A 15,062-nucleotide genomic window follows, 5' to 3' on the forward strand; every position below is an offset into this window, starting at 1 on the left:
GAGCGCGGGGCCGTCGCTGTCTGCAGTTCTAGGCTTGTAGCCTTTGCACTAACCCTGCCGCAGGTAGGGGTCGGGCCTGCTCAAGCCGAACCGAACCTGCAAGCGGGATCTTGCAGTAGCCGGGAGGCGGTGGGGGGGGGGGTCTAAGGAGAGATCGTAGCTCCAAAATGTCTTCCTGTAAATGCCTGAGGTTGGGGGTGGGCAACAGGAGAAGGGAGGACTGGAGGAGCAATGGGAAAGGGGGACGGGGCTGAGGAAGTGGGCGACCTGAAAGGTAACTGGGGGAAGGGGTTGCGAAGGGCAGTTTGTGGGGGCGGGGGAAGGGCCGAGGGAGGACCTAGCAACGCGGGGAGGGGGGGTGGGGCCAGACTGGGTGGGTAAAGACTGGGGAGCTGGGGGGCTCCAGTAGAGTGGGGAGGGAATAGAAACTGAGATCGCGGGGGCGGGAAAGGCTCCTGGTGGCGACGGCCTTAGGAGACTCTAAGGGGGCGTTCAGCCTGAGTTGCGGGGGGTGAAAGGTAAGGGGGGAAGGGAATGGGAGTTGCAGTCGAGTAGGGGGGTGGGCGGGTGGAACGACCGACTGCCTGGCCAGTGTGGGCACAGGGCCAGGGCGGGGAACGCCTCTCCCCACTGGGGGCGCTGTATTGGGGGGAGTGGTCATTAGGACTAAAGCCTTCGGAAATGCTTGTAGATTGTGGTGGTGGGGGCTGTTCATGAGAAATCCAAGTGGATGATGGGGTGTGTCTCAGAGCCCATGTAAGAAGGAATTCTGGCTAAGACCACCTCTACTGCCTCCTCTTCTCCTCCTAATCTGCAGTACATATCCAGCCATACTCATGGACCCCAGTGATTTCCCCAGTCCATTTGACCCATTGACCCTGCCAGAGAAGCCCCTGGCTGGAGACCTACCAGTAGACATGGAATTTGGAGAGGATCTGCTGGAATCCCAGACTGCCCCAACTCGAGGATGGGCCCCCCCTGGCCCTTCTCCATCCTCGGGAGCCCTGGACCTGCTTGATACCCCTGCTGGCCTGGAAAAAGACCCTGGAGTCCTGGATGGAGCCACTGAGTTGCTGGGGCTAGGGGGGCTGCTCTATAAAGCCCCCTCTCCCCCGGAGGTGGACCATGGTCCTGAGGGAACCCTGGCATGGGATGCAGGAGATCAGACCCTAGAGCCTGGACCAGGGGGCCAGACCCCTGAGGTGGTACCACCTGATCCGGGGGCTGGGGCAAATTCCTGTTCACCCGAGGGGCTACTAGAGCCTTTGGCTCCAGATTCTCCAATAACCCTGCAGTCCCCACATATTGAAGAGGAAGAGACCACCTCCATAGCTACTGCGAGAAGGGGCTCCCCTGGGCAGGAGGAGGAGCTTCCCCAAGGGCAGCCACAGAGCCCAAATGCCCCCCCTAGCCCTTCAGTGGGAGAGACTCTGGGGGATGGAATCAACAGTTCTCAGACCAAACCTGGGGGCTCTAGCCCCCCTGCACATCCTTCCTTGCCAGGTAGGTTGCCTAATTATCTGGAGAATCAGGGCTGGGAGAGGGTGGTGGTAAGGAGGGGTGGCTATGTGCTTTGGGAAGTAGTGGGGAGGAGGAGGGTGGGGAGATAAGTGCAGGGATGTGTGTGGGGAAGGACTTGGGGTTTACGAGGGAGGAGTGGGGTAGTGTGTAGAGGAAGATTAAGGAAAGTAGGGGTGGGCACAGGCTGTGGGGGAGGAATGAGGTAAGGTTTCAGGGAGCGTAGGTTGGGAGGAGTGGATTTGGTGGGAAGGGTTCCCTTTTTCCTGCCCCAATGGGCTTTTGGTGCCAGAGTCCTTCCTTCAGGATTTGGAGGAGTACACCAGGCTTCTTGGTTCTAAGACCTTTACAGCTTTTTGGTTCTAGATGGGAGTGGGATTTCTGGGTTTGATGAATGGTAACTAGGTTCTGGAGCCCCTAACAGCATAAGGATTTCAGCAGAGCAGTAGAAATGCAGGGTCTAGGATTGAGTCTCTGATAGGGGAGGGACAACCTTGACTTGAGAGGCTCTAGTTTCTCCCCTCTTCTGCCTAGTAGTGTGCCTCCATCAGGCTGTGACGAGGGTCTTAGGGCTTATATAACCACCTGAATCCAGGGGAAGCTACCCATACATTGATGCTTCCTTTTCCTTTTGCTACCTTTGGGTGGTTGTGTGTGTTTTTCATTGGTAAAATATAAATTCTTAATGAAAGGTATATTACCTGTGTTTCCTTAACCCCCAAGGATTGGGACAGAAAGCTGGTGGGAAGGATAGATTTTTTTTTTCATGGAATAGCTGCACGTGCACCCCCCCACCTTAGTACAGAGCCTGAGGTAACCCTGAGAGGGGCCCCAAGAAGCCACAGGCACTCGAGTTTTCCCTTTCAGTTTTGAGTAAGTTCTTCCCCAGGAATGGAGGCGGGGGTTGGGCCGGGGAGGGGGTGGTGAGGGCAGGCTCAACATTTAGGCTGCCTTCTGCTTCCTTTGCAGGAGATGGCCTGACTGCGAAGGCGAGTGAGAAGCCGCCTGAACGGGTGAGGGGGAGGGGATTGGAAGGAGTCTGGTTCCCCCTTAGCTCTGGGAAGGACAGACCCTTCATTTTCCCTCCCAGATGTTGTTCTGTAGAGAGTGTGTATAAGGAGAGTTAGGAGGAGGGAGGGAGCACTAGTGTCTACTGCTTGTTGGGGAGAAAGTCCAGCCTCCTTTTCTTCCCTCCTCCTAAGGGCTGGGCCAAGGGTCCCCACTCTCCCTTCCCCCTCCCATCTTCTATCCCCCCCCAAACCCTGTACTAGTGTTAGCCTGGCCAGGGTGTCAGTTTTCCTCCCCTCCCATCTTTCCAAGGTACAGAAGAGAAGCGAACGCGTTAGGAGAGCAGAACCTCCAAAACCTGAGGTTGTAGATTCCACTGAGAGCAGTAAGTAGGATTTGAGGAAGTGTGACCTGGGAGTTCTGGGTGTGGAAAAGATCCGAAAGTGGCACGCGGCAGGGCATGGATCTTCTAGCTCCTGTAGTCCTGCTCCATGCAGCGTGTGAAGTGCCTGTCTCCGCTATGGGTTGGCATGGGAACCAGGGGCAGTGGGGGAAATTGAAAACAAGAGCAGTGAGAATGGCGAGTTTCCTGTTTCAGCTATGCCATCTCTGTCTCCGAATCTTCTCATTTAGAGCCTCTCCCTTTCCCTCCCTGGTAGGTTACAGAGTAACCAAGGGAGAGAGACACCAAGGTCTTAAGATACTAATGTAATGAGGGCCAGGGTGTAAAGGCCAAAACAACAGAGATCCCAGGAGAGGGACTGGACTGAACTGTTGGTCAGGGGATGGTTGGAGACCTGGTTTGGTGGCCTTTCTCATGTCCACCCCCCTACTTTCTCAGTTCCAGTGTCAGATGAGGATTCTGATGCCATGGTAGATGACCCCAATGATGAGGACTTTGTGCCATTCCGGCCCCGGCGCTCTCCTCGCATGTCCCTACGCTCAAGTGTGTCACAAAGGGCCGGGCGCTCTGCAGTGGGCACCAAGATGACTTGTGCGCATTGCCGGACACCACTGCAGAAGGGGCAGACTGCCTATCAGCGCAAGGGGCTGCCTCAGCTCTTCTGCTCGTCATCCTGCCTCACCACTTTCTCCAAGAAGCCCTCGGGCAAAAAGACCTGTACCTTCTGCAAGAAGTGCGTGAGGGTCTTGGGGGCTGTGCAGAGGGCAGGGATCTGGGCAGGAGTATGAGTAAGACAGACTGTTGGTAAGAACCTAGCAGGATGGAGCTGGGCGAGAGAGCGATGTAGGGAAGGAGTCAGAGTATTTGGCTCTGTGATCATTGATCCTGGACGAGGGGCGGAGGCTGAGGAAATGAGAGGGTGGTCTTGAGTGAATATTCAAACCTGTTCCCACCTCTAGGGAGATCTGGAACACCAAGGACTCAGTTGTGGCGCAGACTGGTTCTGGAGGCTCCTTCCATGAGTTCTGCACGTCCGTCTGTCTCTCCCTGTATGAGGCCCAGCAGCAGCGCCCGATCCCCCAGTCTGGGGATCCCGCCGATGCCACTCGCTGCAGCATATGCCAGAAGACTGGAGAGGTGAGGGCACTCGGTGGGGGCTGATTTACAGAGCCTGGACAGCCCTGACCTGCCCCTCCCATCCTGGGGCTGCAGGGGCCAGGCCCTGTGGAAAGGGGAGTGGGGAGGAAAGGCAGCCATCATGAGGGAGCGTATTCAAGGACAGAGCTTCTCCAGGATGCGCACAGCTGGCCTTCCTTACCTCCCAGGACCTCACCATCAAGTCGGCAGCCTGCGGCGCAGGTTGGGGGGTCCCTGGGCCCACTGTCTGCTGTGAAGGTCTAGGGTGAGGTGGGGGGCTGACCTTGCATTGGGGTGGGCGGTGGTGGCCAGGCCCTAGCTCAGGGTGTGTGTGTGTGTGTGGCAGGTCCTGCATGAGGTCAGCAATGGCAGCGTGGTGCACCGGCTCTGCAGCGATTCTTGCTTCTCCAAATTCCGGGCCAACAAGGGACTGAAAACCAACTGTTGTGACCAGTGTGGGGCTTACATCTACACCAAGACCGGGAGCCCTGGCCCTGAGCTCCTCTTCCACGAGGGCCAACAAAAGCGGTTCTGCAACACAACCTGCTTGGGGGCGTATAAGAAGGTGGGGCCGAGGGAGTAGTGCATTAGAGGGCTGTGGAAGGGGGTGTGGTTCTTGGGTGATAAATAAAGGTGGCTGACAGGTCAAGGACTGGGAGAAATAAAACAAATAAAGGGGGTTTCAATTGTATCTGTTATGTTTTATTTTTGAAGCTGGCTGGTGGATACACAGGTCTTTGTTACATCATCATCTATACTTTTTTTGTATGCCTGAAATATTTCATGTTTAAAACATTTAAAAAATAAAAGTGAAGGGACAAATCCAGCCTCAGCCTCTCCTTCCCCATCCTCACAGAAAAACACACGTGTGTACCCATGTGTCTGGTGCAAGACCCTGTGTAAGAACTTTGAGATGCTATCACATGTGGATCGTAATGGCAAGACCAGCTTGTTCTGTTCCCTGTGCTGTACCACTTCTTACAAAGTGAAGCAGGCAGGGCTCACTGGTAGGTGCAAAGCCCTCTTCTCTGAGTCCCCTGCTGGCCTTCTCTCTCCTCCCATACTCCCCTCTTCCAGAGTAATCCCTGCTGCCCAACCTTAGCCCCAACCACATCTCCCCGTGGAATTTCTGTTCGTCTCTTGCACTGCCTTACACCTTCTGTGTGCTTTCTCTCTCCCTCTCTCTTTTTCTTCTCCTCTCTCTCTCTCTCTCTATGCCCCAGGCCCTCCCCGACCCTGCAGCTTCTGCCGCCGCAGCCTCTCTGACCCCTGTTACTACAACAAGGTTGACCGCACAGTCTACCAGTTCTGCAGCCCCAGCTGCTGGACCAAGTTCCAGGTACTCCAGGCCCTGGACCAGGGATAGAAGGGTGTGGTAACATAAAGAGGGTCGGAGAATTGGGGTAGGCAGGCCTGGGCAGAGCAAAGAACAAGCCTGACTCCCCTTCCCCACCGCTGCACACATCTTGCCCCTCCCTTACTTGTCTTCCTTCCCTCCAGCGCACAAGCCCCGAAGGGGGCATTCACCTGAGCTGTCACTACTGCCACAGCCTCTTCAGTGGCAAGCCTGAGGTCTTGGACTGGCAGGTAAGAGCCCCACCCCCACCCACATCTTGCCACATGACCAGACTGTCTGAAGGGGTCCTACCACTTGGCCCCTGCTGAGGCCAGATGTTACAGCTTATCCTCCCTGCCCTGTGCCCCCACCTCAGGACCAAGTGTTCCAGTTCTGCTGCCGTGATTGCTGTGAGGACTTCAAGCGGCTTCGGGGTGTGGTGTCCCAGTGTGAGCACTGTCGGCAGGAGAAACTCTTGCATGAGAAACTTCGATTCAGCGGAGTGGAGAAGAGCTTCTGCAGCGAAGGTAAGGAGATGGGGAAGGGCAGAAGACACGTAACTCCCAACCAGGGAGAATGGAGGAGAAGGGAGGGAGGCTGGGAAAGTGGTCCATGAGGCAGGGCCTTCCGCCCAGGATGCTCTACCCCCATCTCCCCTAAAGCTTTGGGCACAAGGGGCTGCTTAGAGAGAGGTTTCAGGTGTAGCAACTTAAAAAGGTTGGGTCTCTTGCCCTTGGGTACCTGTGTCTCTGGACTCTCTTTCCTCTTCCCCTCTTTCCAGGCTGTGTGCTGCTGTACAAACAGGACTTCACTAAGAAGCTGGGCTTGTGCTGTATCACTTGTACTTACTGCTCCCAGACTTGCCAGCGCGGAGTCACTGAGCAACTGGATGGCAGCACCTGGGACTTCTGCAGTGAGGACTGTAAGAGCAAGTACCTGCTGTGGTACTGCAAGGTAAGGAGGGTCAGCACGTGAGCGAGGCGGGAAAGAGGGCGGCGGGGAGAACAGGCTGTGGTACTAAGCTCGGGGTGTGGACAGATCTCCAGGCAGGGCAGCCAGCCTTCCATCTCTAAGCCGGCCCGATCTCCAAGCGGAGGAGCGTGGCTTATCCCAGGGGAAAGACAGGGCCCAACGCATTTTAGGGAGGCAGGTCTGACCATCCTTTTGACATCCTCAGGCTGCCCGGTGCCATGCCTGTAAGCGCCAGGGGAAGCTGCTGGAGACCATCCACTGGCGTGGGCAGATCCGTCATTTCTGCAACCAGCAGTGTCTTCTGCGCTTCTATAGCCAGCAGAACCAACCCAACCTGGATACCCAGAGTGGGCCCGAGAGCCTCCTGAACAGTGAGTACCAGGCAGGGGGTACGCTCTGTTAGAGGGGCCTGGACTCTCCTAATCCTAAGCCTAGCCCCTTTCTCCTTCCTCTTGCGTTCACCTCATCCCTGGCCAGATAGGGTGCTAGTACTGTGAACTGTATTCTCTTTTAGCTTCCGAACCCTGCAGGTTCGGAAGGGGAAGTCTTATTTAAAACTTCTTGGAGTTATCGTCTACTGATTGTTTATGAAATGTGTATTATTAGGGAGTGGGTGCCTATCCTGATAGGATGGGGCATATAGGGGTTATGGTTACTTTTCTGAGATAAGGAAATCTCAGCATAAGCTCTACCTTTAGTGAGACTGAAGACTGCTGTTTCTAGAATGTTACCCCTGCCCCTCCACAACTCCAGGGATACCCAGGCTATCTAAATGGAAGGTCTCAATTGTGGGTTTTTGGGGAAAATGTAATGTTTCATTCTCAAGGAGCAAAGAGTCTTTTAGGCTACTATTGCCGGGGCACAGAGGAGACTAGATCTGGGATGGCAAGGGGGGCAAATCCTAGAACTTCCCATCTGTATTTGGTGTACCTGTTAATGAAGCTCTCCTGGAAGAGGGGTAAGGAAAATGGAGAGCTAGTCCCTTGGATGAGAGCATTCATTTGTTTTGATCTACAGGTCAGTCTCCTGAGTCAAAACCCCAGACACCCTCTCAAACCAAAGTGGAGAACAGCAACACAGTGAGGACCCCAGAGGAAAATGGGAATTTGGGCAAGGTCGGGGCAAAAGCCAAGGGGGAGGATAATTTCAGAGGAGGGTACGGCAGTTGGCGGCACAAATGTTCCTTTTTCTTTGCAGATCCCTGTGAAGACCCGATCAGCTCCCACTGCTCCCACCCCTCCTCCACCCCCGCCGCCCCCAGCAACACCCCGCAAAAACAAGGCTGCCATGTGTAAGCCGCTGATGCAGAATCGGGGCGTCTCCTGCAAGGTGGAGATGAAGTCCAAAGGGAGTCAGACAGGTGAGCCAGGGTACCTCGATGCCACAGGCTGTATTCCAGAGTCCTAGGCCTGCCAGCCCTATGTCCGTGAGCTGGACAAGGGGATTCCTTAGGTAGCTGAAGCCTCATGCATATGGTTGTCCTAGAATCGTAGAGGTGTCTTTCAGCCATTGCTTCAAGGGCAGTTTTGTGACACTGAGCACGTTAGAGCTTTTGGCGGGTCCGATGTCATCAGTCCAGCAGGGTTTCTGAGAAGATCCCTTTCTCATCCACAGAAGAGTGGAAGCCACAGGTGATTGTGCTGCCCATCCCAGTGCCCATCTTCGTGCCAGTGCCTATGCATCTGTACTGCCAGAAAGTCCCGGTGCCTTTCTCGATGCCTATCCCGGTAAGTTTCCCTGCCCTTCCTGGCTGGGTCCTCCTTTCCCCTTCCAGGTTTGAGATCCACCCTTTCCCCTTACTCTCATCAACTGTCCCCCTTCATTCTCATCATCTGTCCCCCCCTTCCCCCCAACTGCTGGTGTGGTTCTTGGCATTTAGTTGGGATTCGTGCCTCCAGGTGCCTGTGCCCATGTTCTTGCCCACTACCTTGGAGAGCACAGACAAGATTGTAGAGACCATTGAGGAGCTGAAGGTGAAGATCCCTTCCAACCCCTTGGAGGCCGACATCCTGGCTATGGCAGAAATGATTGCAGAGGCTGAGGAGTTAGACAAGGCCTCATCTGACCTTTGTGGTATGCCATAGATGGTGGCGATGAGGGAGACAGGGTGCTACCAGCGTGTCTCTGCCCGAGGGGGAGCTATTGATGATCTTGGTGCCTAGTAGAGTGGGAGGATAGTTGGAATCAGCCCCTGAAAGCTTGTGAGGGTGCTAGCAGGAGCCTGTAGCCACTGAGCCAACTTCTCTGCTTCCCAGATCTTGTGAGCAACCAGAGTGCAGAGGGACTCCTGGAAGACTGTGACCTGTTTGGGCCCGCTCGAGATGATGTCCTGGCCATGGCAGTCAAGATGGCCAATGTCTTGGATGAGCCTGGGCAAGACTTGGAGGCAGACTTCCCTAAGAGTGAGTAAGATTGGAGCTGTGCCCACTGGGTATGGTAGCATTCGTGCCATCAGGAAGGGAATGTTCCTTGTGTCCCTGAGTATGACCCTGAAAAGTGTTCATTGTGATTCTAAGACAGAAGGTTCTCACAGGGAGCAGTGCCAGATACCAGGACAGGTGCATTCTTTTAGACTTCTGAGTCATGCTTTTTTTTTTTTTATTATTTTTAAACTGTAAAAAAACATAAAAATTTCACTATGTTCGGCCGGGCGTGGTGGCTCAAGCCTGTAATCCCAGCACTTTGGGAGGCCGAGACGGGCAGATCACGAGATCAGGAGATCGAGATCATCCTGGCTAACACGGTGAAACCCCGTCTCTACTAAAAAAAATACAAAAAACTAGCTGGGCATGGTGGCGGGTGCCTGTAGTCCCAGCTACTCGGGAGGCTGAGGCAGGAGAATGGCGTAAACCCCGGAAGCGGAGCTTGCAGTGAGCCGAGATCGCGCCACTGCACTCCAGCCTGGGCGACAGAGCGAGACTCTGTCTCAAAAAAAAAAAAAAAAAATTTCACTATGTTCAACATGTTTACAGTTCAGTAGTTCACATTGCTGTGTTTTGCGTTTCTGTGACTCTGAGCATGCTTTTTGGTATAGCTTTACTGGTTCCTTTGGCTCATCTAGTGTCAAGTGGGCAAGTAGCAGGGGTGGGGCAGGAGGGCTGCAGGGTTGAGATCTTAAGAAATTGATTTCTTCTTTCTTTCCTTTTTATTAGATCCTCTGGACATTAATCCCAGTGTAGACTTCCTCTTTGATTGTGGCCTGGTAGGGCCTGAGGATGTGTCTACTGAACAAGACCTTCCCCGAACCATGAGGAAGGTAGGGCTGGGGCTACCATATGTACAAAAGAAGAATGGAGGCCCAAAGGGGAGAGGATGTGAGAGCCAAGCCAGCAACCATAGTTTGACCTTCCCTAACCTCCTTTCTCCAACACTAGAAGTACTGAGATAAAGCCAAACTTTACTCTTCCCCCATTTCACAAGGTCATCAAAGCTATTCCTGGGGCTCTGTGCTGTGGAAGCTTGCTGTGTAGTTACATCAGCCCCTGCCCCAGCCAGCAGTAAATATGGTGCTGACTAGCTTTCACCTTGCCTCTGGCCTTACCTCTGCCATGCCCCTGCTTTCTCTTCTCCAGGGTCAAAAGCGGCTGGTGCTTTCCGAAAGCTGCTCCCGGGACTCCATGAGCAGTCAGCCTAGTTGTACCGGGCTCAACTATTCATATGGTGTCAATGCTTGGAAGTGCTGGGTGCAGTCAAAATATGCCAATGGAGAAACCAGCAAGGGTGATGAGCTGCGCTTTGGCCGTAAGTACTTGGGGTTGGGGGGTAGGGGAGGGCAAAGACAGGGAGGAGGAGGGGAAAGGAAGAAGGGGCGGGGCCTGTGATTCAGCTGAAGATGTCTAGGAGTGATAAGGGTGTGATGACTTAAGGATGCCCTGTGAAGATGGGGAGGAGTTGTAGATTAAAGGAAATGCTGTCTAGGTTCAAGGTTAGGGGCTCTTTCTGTAAGTGTTCAGGAGCTAGGCATGACTAAGGGATGAAGGGGTTAATGGTGGTGGAGCTAAGTGAAATTCTCCGTGTAGAGTTTTTCTTAATCCTGTCCCTGCACAACATATCACTGCAGCCAAACCCATGCGTATCAAAGAGGATATTCTCGCCTGCTCAGCTGCTGAGCTCAACTACGGTCTGGCCCAGTTTGTGAGAGAAATCACTCGGCCCAATGGTGAACGATACGAACCTGACAGTATCTACTATTTGTGTCTTGGCATCCAGCAGGTACCTCTCATGCACCACCTTGCTTCCTGTCACTCTTAACACAGCAGGCAGGGTCTAACCAGAAATGATTCTGGGTTGGGCACGGTGTCTAACGCCTGTAATCCCAACACTTTGGGAGGCTGAGGCAGGAGGATCGCTTCAAGCCAGGAGTTTGAGACCAGCCTGGGCAACAAAGTGATACCGCATCTCTACCCAAAAAATATTTAATGAAAAAAAAAAGCAGTTTTTCTGTTGCACTCCCTGTTCCTCATCTTGTCCCCTACCTCAAGCAGGCAGCTTGCCTTTAATCTCCTATTCCAAATAGAACATGAGATATCAATACTTTTCTAAAATCAAAACTGCATTCCAGGACTGTTGGCCAAGGAGCAGTCTTCATTACTATCCAGGTCCCCTTTGTAATATTTAAGCCCATTCTAGGAGGGGAGGGATGGGTGGAGCTGGGATCCTTGAGTGCTGGCGTAATGTTTAGTTCCCCCTGGGAGAAGTCAACCACGTATTACCTGACAAGGAGGTGTGGGCTTCTAAAGAACATCTCCTCCAAGCCTCCTCCTCTTCCAGCAAAGCCTGAGTAGCGCAGAGCTGTAGGTATACCTGGGGGAAAGCACTCGAGGCCACCTAATCAAGCAACTGTTTCCCATCGTCTCCTAATGATCAACGACACCATATCTGGGGGCTTCAGCATCATTATCTTTCTTCGAGGACCTACAGTCTAGCCTTATATGTGTCTGTTTTTCTTTCCCCAGTACTTGCTGGAAAATAACCGGATGGTGAACATTTTCACGGACCTTTACTACCTGACTTTCGTTCAAGAACTCAATAAGTCTCTGAGTACCTGGCAGCCCACACTCCTCCCCAACAGTAAGGGACAGGGACGTAGCAACCCCTACACCCTTTTTCCATTCTTCCAATCCACCATCCCAAGAGTCCTGTGCTATTTGGTCTGCCACTCTTCACAAAGGGCCCGAGGGCAGGAGCGTGTAGCTGGATGCTTCAGGGTTTAGAGTTAAAGGAGCATAGGAGCGCCTGTTCTTCAACATGAGGAGGGGATCAAGACTTAGGTCTGAAGAGCTATCTCTAGGACCATTTGAAAAGGATGGCCGGGGTTTGGGTGGTAAGTAAAGAAAGAAAGCAAGAAATCGTGGGACTCCTCAAGGTTTACATTTACCTGTCTACAACTTGAGGGTGGTGAGAGACGTTCCAAATGCAGGAGTGGAAAGTATGTATTTTTTAAAGCCCTGTCCCACTGTGTGGTGTAGCAAGTGTAGCAAAGTGACAGTGTTTTAAATATATGAAGGTTACTCACCAAATGAGAATTGTGTGGGAAATGAGCAGGGCACATGGGATGGGAAGTGGTTGGGTTTGGGTAGCCACTCCCTCCTGACCGGCCTCTCCCCCTTGACCATTGTAGATACGGTGTTCTCTCGAGTGGAGGAGGAGCACCTCTGGGAGTGTAAGCAACTGGGGGTCTACTCGCCCTTTGTCCTCCTCAACACCCTCATGTTCTTCAACACTAAGTTTTTTGGGCTGCAGACAGCTGAGGAACACATGCAACTCTCCTTCACCAATGTGGTGCGGCAGTCCCGCAAGTGTACCACCCCTCGGGGCACCACCAAGGTGGTGAGCATCCGCTACTATGCCCCAGTCCGCCAGAGGAAAGGGCGAGGTACGAGGCTGCCCCCTCCCCTGTGCTTTTGCCCCTTCTCTGCCTTCCCCTTCCATGCCCTGCCATAACCCACCCTACCTGCCAGGTCGGCCCTCTCCTTGGCCCCTAGCTTCCCTCTCCTTCCGTTGCTGTGTGCAGAAAGGGTAGAAACGGCCAGTCCTCCTACTTGATGGGCAGTGGCTGTTGCATAAATAGGAGGTCACCCTGTGACCTCTTTCCCCCCCTTTCCTCATTTAAGACAGTTTACTTGCTTGCCTGCTTTTTCTGGGTGGTGGACAGGTAGGAAACCTTTGGGTGTGTTTGACTGTGGGGGAGGGTAGACTGAATGAATGACAGGCTTTCTCTGATTCTTTGCTGTCGGGCCTAACAACAACTGCACCTTGGTTTCCATTTTTTCTGTTCCTGGATTTCTGTCCTGTCTGAGTGCAGTTCCCAAGGTCCCTTCTCTGGACCCATGCTTCTACCTGGACTAATGCACGAGGGGTTGGGGTCATTGCTGTTTCTCTGTCCCAGAAGGCAAGCCCACCCTTGCAGTACGGTCTGTTTTATCAGGTTTTTTGAATAACTTCTGAGATCACCTCTTCAAGACAGCAACTTGGGGGAGATTTTAACGAGTCTTTGGCAGTGGGAACTGGGGAGGGTTGCATAACAACAGCTCGACAGGATGTTGGGTTGGCGTGGGAGAGGGAGACTGACCTCTTCTTCCACCTCGCCATCTTGATGAGACTGTAATTTGTGTCGTGATGCCTTCTCCCTGTGCCCTGGACTGTGCTCTTGGATGATGCTCGTGAAGCCTGTGCTCTTAATGAGTCTGAGTCATTTCCCTCCCCTACAGACACGGGTCCTGGAAAACGGAAGAGAGAAGATGAAGCCCCTATCTTAGAGCAACGTGAGAACCGCATGAATCCCCTCCGCTGCCCTGTCAAGTTCTATGAATTCTATCTCTCAAAATGGTGAGTTGGTGAGTTGGCAGGAAGGAAGAGCGTTAGCATGGGGACCCGAGGGATCTACTTTGCCTTGGTACTGATCTTCTGTCCTGCCATCCCCACCCCCACCCCCGACGTTGCAGTCCTGAAAGCCTCCGGACTCGCAACGATGTGTTCTACCTGCAACCGGAAAGGTCCTGCATCGCCGAGTCACCTCTCTGGTATTCTGTGATCCCCATGGACCGCAGCATGTTGGAGAGCATGCTCAATCGCATCCTGGCTGTGCGTGAGATTTATGAGGAACTGGGTCGTCCTGGGGAGGAAGACCTGGACTGAGCTTGTGTGCCATCCGTATCCATCTTTCACATCAATGTCTGTCCTGTGGTCATGTCCCTCAGGGTGACAGGCCCAGGAACCAATGGCTACTCATTCTGAAGGGCCCTGACTGCTCCTTTCCGCTCACCCATTCCCTGCCTTCTCTAGGAACCCTGGCTTTTATCTTCTTCCATTAACTTGACAACCATGGGGCCCCGGTCTTCTGTACTCAGGGGCTGGTCTCCCAGTGATGGGCAAAAGCCAGCTTGCCCGTTTTCTTTCTGCTTCAGAGTAAACCCCTCCTTCTGGGTCCAGACTCTGGGTGGAGTGTTAATAGCTCTGGTGATCCTGTTGGCTTTGGGTTTCCTGACCCATCCCGCATAGGTAAAGCCTCTTGTTCCCAGGCATGACCTAGGGAAAAACCCAGCTGCCTTCTCTGCCCCGTGCCCACTCCCTTCTCTACTCTTCCCCAGCACCACGCAAAAAGGTCTTATCTGAAAGGTATGAAATAAACAATGAAAGTGATGAGGGGACCATTTACATAAAACACAGAGCTTAGACACTCTTCCCCTCCTGTGAAATAATTGGTTGTTGGCACCCTCTCACCACCGCGTATCCCTCACCCCCCCGGTAAGCACCAACCCTTGGTGCTGCAGTTTTTAAAATCTCTTCCAAATGCCTTTTTTTCCTCAGAGGCAGAGAATGACTAAGTACGGGGAGCAGACTCCTGTTGTGCAGACTCCTGTCCCCTTGGTTTCTGTGTTTGTCTCTCTGCCATCTTAGGTTGCCATGAGCCATGGTGTCAACATGCTTAGCCCCCTCTGTAACTGCCTCCCTTTAGTTCATTGGACAGAGCTCCCAAGGCAAAAACTACCTTCTGACTTGGGTTGAGGCTGGGTTCCCCTCTATTATTCCCCCATCATAAGAGCCAAGCCAAGCCTGTGGGGGCTTGAGTCATGCAGGATGGGATCTGTGGTCAAAGGACAGGCGAGGAGCTGTGGGCACAGGGCCTGCCCCACTGCCTACATCTTCTCTCTTCCCCATCTTGCCTTGGAGGTCCTAGAAAACAATTAACTTCTGGCAAAGGGGGTACCCAGTTCTTTCCCTGTTGACTTTGCTGTTTCCCAGGCTCCTTTTTGTGTTTTTATAACTGTCACCAGTTAGCCACTGTTTAAATTGTATATATTGTTCTGAGGCGCCTGGCCTGTCCCTTCAGTGAGCCATGCCCACCCTTGTGTTGTAGTGAAAAGCTGTTGTCACGACTAACCTTCTGTCTCTGAAATTGTTTGTTTCAAATAAAGAGTTAAAATTGTCTTTGGTCTTTTGTCTTTTCTGGGTGATGGATATAGAGGAGCAACACTGGATAACATCAAATCTCTCCAAGTGTAAACAAGTCAGGTGTTTGAGAATCGTTCTTACTTTACTGTCTTACTTTGAATCTACTGGGAATGTGGTCTTTTTTTTTATAACAAGTTCCCAAACACTTAAGGAAAAAAAATACTCACTAGCCGTGTATTAAGGACCTATTATGTTTAAAGACCTAGATTACATGCTTCAAAAAAGACAAAGACT

General features: G+C 52.9%; 1 protein-coding gene across 4 annotated transcripts in view; it reads left to right on the forward strand.

Annotated features, from left to right (window-relative positions):
- ZMYM3 (zinc finger, MYM-type 3) overlaps positions 1-14,804 on the forward strand; it is a 16,227-nt gene extending 1,423 nt beyond the window's left edge. For 2 of the 4 annotated variants that reach the window (XM_011943090.1, XM_011943093.1), the window contains exons 2-25: positions 818-1,503; positions 2,488-2,531; positions 2,845-2,911; positions 3,368-3,662; positions 3,889-4,066; positions 4,413-4,631; positions 4,923-5,073; positions 5,290-5,405; positions 5,567-5,653; positions 5,779-5,929; positions 6,184-6,356; positions 6,580-6,745; positions 7,392-7,489; positions 7,572-7,734; positions 7,989-8,101; positions 8,273-8,447; positions 8,630-8,776; positions 9,527-9,630; positions 9,947-10,115; positions 10,435-10,586; positions 11,330-11,444; positions 11,995-12,249; positions 13,085-13,202; positions 13,319-14,804. In XM_011943090.1, coding sequence (XP_011798480.1) covers positions 818-1,503; positions 2,488-2,531; positions 2,845-2,911; positions 3,368-3,662; positions 3,889-4,066; positions 4,413-4,631; positions 4,923-5,073; positions 5,290-5,405; positions 5,567-5,653; positions 5,779-5,929; positions 6,184-6,356; positions 6,580-6,745; positions 7,392-7,489; positions 7,572-7,734; positions 7,989-8,101; positions 8,273-8,447; positions 8,630-8,776; positions 9,527-9,630; positions 9,947-10,115; positions 10,435-10,586; positions 11,330-11,444; positions 11,995-12,249; positions 13,085-13,202; positions 13,319-13,511 — 4,135 coding nt within the window. In that variant the 3' untranslated portion in view covers positions 13,512-14,804. Of the gene's footprint in view, positions 64-817; positions 1,504-2,487; positions 2,532-2,844; positions 2,912-3,367; positions 3,663-3,888; positions 4,067-4,412; positions 4,632-4,922; positions 5,074-5,289; positions 5,406-5,566; positions 5,654-5,778; positions 5,930-6,183; positions 6,357-6,579; positions 6,746-7,391; positions 7,490-7,571; positions 7,735-7,988; positions 8,102-8,272; positions 8,448-8,629; positions 8,777-9,526; positions 9,631-9,946; positions 10,116-10,434; positions 10,587-11,329; positions 11,445-11,994; positions 12,250-13,084; positions 13,203-13,318 lie in introns of all 4 variants that reach the window. The other 2 variants (XM_011943091.1, XM_011943094.1) reach the window with 2 other exon arrangements.
- The last annotated feature ends 258 nt before the right edge of the window (positions 14,805-15,062 follow it).

Source organism: Colobus angolensis, unplaced genomic scaffold (assembly GCF_000951035.1).
Source record: "Colobus angolensis palliatus isolate OR3802 unplaced genomic scaffold, Cang.pa_1.0 Scaffold216, whole genome shotgun sequence".
Lineage (NCBI taxonomy): Eukaryota > Metazoa > Chordata > Mammalia > Primates > Cercopithecidae > Colobus > Colobus angolensis.